Source organism: Lactuca virosa, chromosome 8 (assembly GCF_052849685.1).
Source record: "Lactuca virosa cultivar CGN04683 chromosome 8, Lactuca_virosa_CGN04683_v6, whole genome shotgun sequence".
NCBI lineage: Eukaryota > Viridiplantae > Streptophyta > Magnoliopsida > Asterales > Asteraceae > Lactuca > Lactuca virosa.
In genome coordinates, this window is record NC_136433.1 from 113,548,204 (window position 1) to 113,556,593 (window position 8,390).

An 8,390-nucleotide genomic window follows, 5' to 3' on the forward strand; every position below is an offset into this window, starting at 1 on the left:
GAACTGCTCGGCCTGATGAAACCCTTGTCTAGAAGCTCTTGCAGCTGCGTAGACAACTCCTACATCTCGGGAAGAGCCAACCGATATGGTGCCTTGGCTATCGGAGCCGCACCAGGGACTAGGTCAATCCTAAACTCGACCTGTCTCTCCGGAGGTATCCCAGGTAAATCCTCTGGGAATACTTTCAGGTACTCTCGCACTATCGGTACATCATCAACTGTCGCCTTACCCTTATCTCGGGTGTCCATCACATAAGCGACATAACCTACGTAACCCTGCTGAAGGTAACGCCCCGCCCTCGTTGCTGAACATACGACCGGTCCGTGTTGTGGCCTATCGCCCTGAATCACTAACCCTCCCCCAGTAGGAGTCTGAACCCTCACTACCTACTACTCGCAGTCGATCATTGCCCCATTGGGGCTCAACCAGTCCATACCAACTATAACCTTGTTCCCTCGCAGGGGAATAGGAACTAGATCCACTAAAAACTGCTCGTCAAACAACTGAAGTGTACAACTTCGGTGAACTCTCGAAACCCTGACGGTCCTGTCATCTGCTATCTCTACATCAAGTTAGAAATCCAACTCCCACGGAGCTCTACTAAATCGCTTGCTAAGCGCGAGCGACACAAAAGATCGGGTGGCACCCGAATCAAACAGTACCAAAGATGATATACCTTTCACTAAGAACGATCCTATAACAAAACATATAACATAAGTAACAAACAATATCGATAAAGAGATAAGAGAAAGATACATACCCGTTACCACGTCAGGAGCTACTCGAGCCTCCTCTGCTGTCAACTGAAAGGCTCTGCTCTTCGCCACTGGCGCCTCGGTCCGGCCCTGACGACCGTCTATAATCCTCAATGTAGCAGAGGCGGGTGCCGCCACCTTCCCTGCTGCTGCTAAACTCGGACACTGGGACCTTTTGTGGCCCCTCAGATAACGTGGCAGTGGTAGTGGTAGAAGCAGCAGTACAATCCCTGCTCATATGTACAGTTCGGCCGCACTTGAAGCAGCCCGAACTACCCGCCCTGCACGTCCCCTCGTGCGACCTGCCACACTTGCCGCAGCGGCCTCGGCCCTGCTGGCCCTTCCCTCGGGAATCTACCTTGGGCTTTTTGCCCGAAACCTCCATTCCAGACACCGACTCTGGCTTCCTCCTCCTCTCCATCTCTAAATCAATCTCCCTCTCCCTAGCCCTAGCAATCATGTCCTCCAGTGTCTTGCAGCTGGAGCGGCTCTCAAACTGTCTAATGTCACTCCTCATCATCTCATGGTACCAAGCCTTCTTCATCTCCTCGTCCGCCACATACTGTTGTACAAGAAGGGCTCTCTCTCTAAATTTAGCGGTGATCTCCGCCATAGTCTCTGTAGTCTGCTGGAGGTCCTGAAACTCCCGTGCTAACTGATGCACCTCAATAACTGGTGCAAACTCGACCTTGAACCTAGCCGAGAAGTCACCCCATGTCATAGCATCTAAAACCAAATCATCCTCAATGGATCTCCCAACCTCCTCCCACCAGTCACGTGCCCTGTCCTTCAGAAGACAGGTCGCAAGTCTAACCTTGTCCCCCTCGGGACATCTGCTGGTGCGGAACGCGTTGGCGACATCAGCCAACCATCTAGTACTCGCAATGGGGTACCGAGCCCCATGGTAATCGGGAGCTCCACAAGCCCTGAACTCCCTGAAAGTCAGTGTGCGCGACCCCATCATGACCGCCATCTCAGTTCAGAAAGCGCTCAACTTCTCGTCCAGAAGCTCTAAAATACCCTCCTTAACCGATCCAAAGATCATAGGAGTCTGATCTAGAATGCTGCATGTGATCTCAGACGAAATAAACTCCCTCGTCTGCTCATCCAACTGCCCGGCTCCAGAGCCCGAGCCTGATCCCTCACCGCTGCCTGAAGTGCCAACTGGCCTAGCGCGTAGAACCACCATACTGAAAATACACCATAACAAACATCAGTATACATGTCATATATCGAGGGATCTCTCATACTACAAGTTTCCTGGATTCATCTCAACCTTCCTTGATTCGAGTACGGATCCTCTACTTTCAGTAGTACGGGCCCATACCACCTTCCACATCTATCCGTACTTTCCTCAAGAGCTGCCTCGACTCCACCAAGTCCCTTCTACTACTACTCCTGATCTCATGCTAAACTCATCCTAGGATTGCCCTAGGGTAATCACCACTCACTCTCCGCTATCAGTTGCATAAGAAGTCACTGCTACCTCCCCCTAACTAGCTCGTGAATACTATACATATCACTAAGACTAGATAATTCTTCGAATGAAAGATCCTACCCTACAATGGTTGGACTCAAACAAGAGCTGCGCAATAGAGCTAGACCTAACCTTCTAAAATTATTTAATCCTCGCAATATGTAACTTAACATAGTCATTTACTAGTTATTAAGAGATAGCTAGAACTCCTAAAAGCACAAAGCAAGCAGCATTCGAGCATCGAGTACACATAGCATTTTAGCATCAAGTACACATAATCAAGCATATCATATTCAGGCCATCACTGTCTAATTTGTACTAGCATGCGGTTAATCAAGCTGAGATACACATAATATGCACATAAGGCATCCTTCCTAGATCCTTAGTCATAAACTAGCATGCAGTTCTCATAAACATATCATAACCTAAACTTGTATGGGTAATTTACGAGTACTTACTTGACCTCGGTTGATTGCATGCACCACACCCTTTTCATTTGTTTTTTCAAAATTCTTTTTGCTTTTTCCAAAACTCTTTTATAAAAATGATTTTCCTTTGAAAATTTTCATATCAAGTCCTCAGTTTGAGTCCATACACACCCGAGAGTGTGCCCGAATCCGTCAAACCAAGGCTCAGAAACCAACTTGAAACATCCTAAAAATACAGACCAAAAATTTCATTTTTAAATTATTAATAAAACCATAAGTATCATCGTCATCATATAAAATCATAAACCATGTATCTCAAAATATCGTAATATCTGTCAACATATCAAAATCTCATATCAAATATCAGAGTAAATCTCCCAGGCTAGAAAACTGTGGTGTGTGCCATGCGATCATCTTGAGCCCTTCCCTTTGCTAGCTGAAGTACCTGAAACCAAACTGAAAACTATAAGCACGAAGCTTAGTGAGTTCCCCCCAACTACCACATACCATACACATATAACATGCTACTAAGAGATACGGGCCCCGCCCACACTCCGCTAACTGGGAGATACGGGCCCCGCCCACACTCCGCTGACTCTGAGATACGAGCCCCGCCCACACTCAACTACTACGAGATACGGGCCCTGCCCACACTCGACTGCTATGCGATACGGGCCCCGCCCACACTCAGCTACTACACATATATACAAGTATCACACAGACAACAAGTATTACCAATTCTATCAATCAGGCATATATCCATAATCAAACTAAGCTGTGAGATACGGGCCCCGCCCACACTCGGCTAACTGGGAGATACGGGCCTCGCCCACACTCAACTACTAACATAATCGTGCTACGGGTCGGCCTTGGTGCCGTAGACCCGTTCCTATTGAAGGAAACTTACCTCTAAAACTGGATGCTGAACTCGTGCATGAGGAATCTCTGCTGGCTGCTCTCACGATTCCCCGACTAACTCTATACAATAATACTTAGTCAGGAAACTGAGAATCCTTCTAAGGGTAAAATGACCATTTTACCCCTGCTCTAATTTTGGACCATATCCAAGGCCCAATTCCAACTAATCATTCTAAGCCCACTAATGGCCCACTAATGGCCCAATTTTCTAAATTGGGCCCAACTTTTCAAATGGGCTTTCCCTAAGCCCAACCATGTCCTTAGTCCAAAATCTGACTTCTTATGGCCCACAAAGGCCCAATAACTGATAAGTCCAATAGTTGGCCCAAACCGAGGCGCAAAAGGTGAGAAACCCAATACTGTTGAGTACGCGGGGCGTACTCCCCTGTACGCTAAGCGCACTGGCAAAATGGCGTGTACGCCCAGCGTACTTCCCTATTAAGTCACTTTTCCCATTAAGTGCTTACTACTCTAATCCAAAGGCTATAATCAGAGATCCAAGTCCTCTTCAATGTCTTGATCCATAAAGTCGATCAGTTGGTGGCTTGCGACCCACAAAATGAGCCCAAACATAGAATAATAGCAACTAACTCCATAGAAATGGCTAGATCTCATGCATGGTTACATAAAGGCCTTAAAGGTTGAAACTTTACTGCTAAAGGAATGCTTTGAGCTCCAAGGGTGGCAACCCTAAGCTCAAAAACGAATTTGCATGACAAAGATCCATCCTTTGGACCTAAAAAGGTCCAAAGCTCCATAATCCTAGATCTAAGCTTCTAAGAGGAAAGTTAGAAGCTTTATACCTCCTTTGAGTGCCAAAAGATGAAATAGTCTGAGATCCTTGAGCTCACCAAAATAAGCTCAAAAGGTCAAACACACACAACAATGGAGTATGAGGGTGTATTAGGGTTTTCTGAGGGTGAGGGGCTGGTGAGGAGGCCAGGGGGTGGCTATAATGGGGTATTTATATGTCTTAAACCCTAAAAATTAGGGTTTTGGCATCTGCTCACGTACGATGCGCGTACGTGCGCGCATACACCAAGGCTACGCCCAACGTACGTCTTATGGGCGGCCCAATTCTTTGGCCCACTTGCTTAAGTCCAATCCAGTAGTCCTTTTTATCCATATTTAGCCCAACAATAATTTAAGAAATATTTAATAATTAATACCTCAAATGACAGTCGTTACAATTAACAACATTCATACTCTTCTTTTATATTTCGATATAATTAATTATTTTTTAATTTAAATCACACATTTATTTATTTTATTGTTTGTAAATAGTTTTTTAACATTTGAAAAAATAGACCGTTTTACAATTACCTCTTTTTAGAACGACTACGTCCTTTAAACTAGGGCTGTAAACGAACTGAACGTTCAACGAACTGTTCGTGAACCGTTCGACGGGAAGTTCGTTTATGTTCGTTTATTTATTAAACGAACGAACATGAACACAAATTATCGTTCATTTAGTTAAACGAACGAACATGAACAATGGTCTCGTTCGTTCAATTATGTTCGTGAACGTTCGTTTATGTTTTTCGTTTACGTTCGTTCATACAAGTTCATTTTATGTTCACATATGCTTAATTGTATTTGTTTACATTATATGTTCATTTATGTTCTATATCTTCAATTATGTTTTTTTTATCTTTGTTCATTTATGTTCGTTTGTTTATGTTCGTTTAGCATGTTCACGAACATAAACGAACGAACATGAACAATATAATTTTTAAACGAACGAACATGAACAAGGAAACTCGTTCGTTTATCCGTTGGTGTTCGTTTTTTTGTTCGGCTAACTTAAACGAATGAACATGAACAAGCCCCGTTCATGTTCGTTCGGTTCGTTACAGCCCTACTTTAAACCGAAGAATCAACAAACAAATACGTGTACTATTTCTTCATTTCCTGCATCTTTGAAGTCATATCCTGTCCCGTCATATGCAACCACTTGAAAAGAACTAAGTCTATTATATTTCTTCTTATTTTTTTAATTTTCCGATCTATAATCTTCCCGGGTTCTTCAAAAAGTCTTTTTTCTAATCCACCGAATTTTCTCCGGTGGGATAAAGTCAACCTTGGCATCAAATTACTTCCTTAAATAACATACATAAAATACATTATGAATTCCGTAAGTTTTAGTGGTAACTCCAATCTAAATGTTTGTTTTCCAACCCTCTCCAAAATATGCAAAGGCAGAGCCGACGTACAGAGTGTGCCACCCCACAAAGCCAATATTGTTTAAGGTGGCCAAGATACATTAGTATATCGACGGATTATTGATAGATTAGTGAATGATTACCGGCTGATCAGTGACAATTTTTGTTTTGATTATTTTTATAAAAATTATCAACTTATCGTAGTATTAAAGATTTTTTTATATGAAAATAATAATATTTAAGGGGTCATTTTTACTTTAAAATCATAAGACCGCCATATCCAAATGTCCAATGTATCTTCGATTAAGTTTCCCTTTTTTCCCAAAGCGGACCACTCCTTTCCAGGATGATAGTTTTAACAACATTTGATCACGAACTTCAAAAGTCACCGGTTGGTTTTTTAAGTTTGCGTAGTTTTAAGCCGCCCGCCAACATACACTCCCTTATTATCCCCATTTTCAGCAATTTTGATGGATTAAACTTGGCCTCATAAACACCTCTCTCCAGCCTCTAACCTAAAAATTGGTACAATGCAATAAATTTTCTACACTTTCGTCCATATCAAGATTGGTACGCTGCAATAAATTCTTCTTTCTTGGTGTTCAAAAAAACATAAGCACCCGTCAAGTCGTAGATATCCTCAAGATCACAACTTCACTTTTTTATATCTTTAAAATCATAGTTATAACATTAAAATTATATGAAGACGCTTCATAATGTATAAATAAGTTTGTAAAGAAAAACATGCAATTAATGCCAAGATAAAAACTGTCACAAACTACATATTACAAAACATCAGCACATAAGAACCACTTATTGCAACATCCATAAATGTTAACGAAACTTTAACTTCGATATATAATCCCAAAGTGCTGCTTCTTGCAACATCGATGGATGTTAATACAGACATAAACTTCAACTTCATAAAAACAAACACCCAAAAAAAACGACTAGATTTATTATTTATAAATGCCACATATACCATCATGCCTTGGCAAACATTTTCTTGAAAAATGCAAGCAAGTGTTCTCTTGGAGGTAAGACTTGATTGATAACTTCAAGGTTGATAAAGTAATCAGCCCAAACTGTTATTGTTGGAAATTTGTCTTTGGTGACCAATGTTTTTCCGGTTGCTTCTTGGATTATTCCAACCCAATAGGCTATGAAATCAGCCGCAATATCCACCAGGTTAATGTTGTCACCTCCAAAATATTTGGTACCTTTGACCTTCAGTTCATTTTCTAGTATTTGTAGTTGATCACAAGCTTCTTTATCCGATTTCTTATTTCCGTCGCGACCAAAAGTCTTGAGTAGTGCAGGAATGCACTGAACAAAACATATAATGTAAACCAGCTAGATGTCATTCCTAAAGCTCATCAAGGGACAGTTTACGTAATTCACACTTAGTTGGAGGTCATATTTGGTGATACAGCAATAGGTTTGTGTGGATTAAAGTGAGAAGCAAGTAAGCATCTTTAGGTTAGTAATTAACACACTGACCCAAGTTCTTCTTTTGACAAAATCTTTGACATATTGACCACGTGTACAGTACTTGCTTTCCCGTTACAAAGTACAAAAATGATTATAGTTGCAAAAGTGTCGTTCAACTTGAAAACTTATCACAAATTCTCGTCAATTCTTTATGTTAAAACTCCTAAAATTATATATTCCACTACTCTTGATGAAATCAACGTAAAGCATGAATCCTTCTCTTAAAATGCTAAGTTGAAATAAAATACGCATTAATTCACTAACAATTAGATAACGATGCAAAATTTAACCAGCAACATGGACGAGGATTATAAGAGAACTAAATTATATTACCGTATCATCAATGAATTTCGCCCAGAATCGAGCAACAGCCTTCTCATAAGGATCATGTGGCAAAATCGAAACTCCTTTCCAAGCATCATCAATGTACTCAACGATCACCAGAGACTCTGAGATTGCATTTCCATTATGAACCAACACTGGTACCTTCTTATAAACAGGATTATACTTGAGAAGTTCGGCACTCTTTTTGCTGAGATCTTGTTCCAAGTTTTCGTACTTAATTCCTTTTATATTCAATGCGATTTTCACTCGGAAAACGAATGGACTTACTGCAGCTGCATACAACTTCACTTCATCCGCCATTTTCCGCTGATCTTAATCAATGAGCGACACCTAAGTACTAAGTTAGAGTTCTAAAAGTACGTCGGTGAAGCGCCCATATAAATACTACTGCGATATTATCACCTATTGCAAGCATTGATAAATATTCTTTGAGTGCTTGTACCACATTAAAGCAAGGAGTAATTGACTTATAAAGTTATACTAGTTGTTTCTTCGTGGGCATGAGAGTACAAGTGGAGCATATATTATTAAGCTAATAAATACCCATATATTACATAAATTCATTTAATATATATATATATATATATATATATATATATATATATATATATATATATATATATATATATATATATATATATATATATATATATATATATATATATATATATATATATATATATATGGAAAAGTTCAATAGAGAACCATTATTAATTAAGGAACCAAGGAACCAATCCAAAGCGTCGGAATTTAAAGCGATCAAAGGCAAAAGGAAGAGTTGTAAAATTTTATAATGGACGCACATATACCGGAT

The 8,390-nt window shown here is 40.6% G+C and overlaps 1 protein-coding gene across 1 annotated transcript; it reads right to left on the reverse strand.

Annotated features, from left to right (window-relative positions):
- Positions 1 to 6,469: 6,469 nt before the first annotated feature.
- On the reverse strand, positions 6,470 to 7,985 carry LOC145132398 (putative glutathione S-transferase). The gene is made up of 2 exons (XM_079067164.1): positions 7,565 to 7,985; positions 6,470 to 7,066 (listed from the first exon to the last, which is right to left on the reverse strand). Exons 1-2 carry the CDS (start codon positions 7,874 to 7,876, stop codon positions 6,725 to 6,727), a joined length of 654 nt encoding a protein of 217 aa, XP_078923290.1. The 5' UTR covers positions 7,877 to 7,985; the 3' UTR covers positions 6,470 to 6,724.
- Between the last annotated feature and the right edge of the window lie 405 nt (positions 7,986 to 8,390).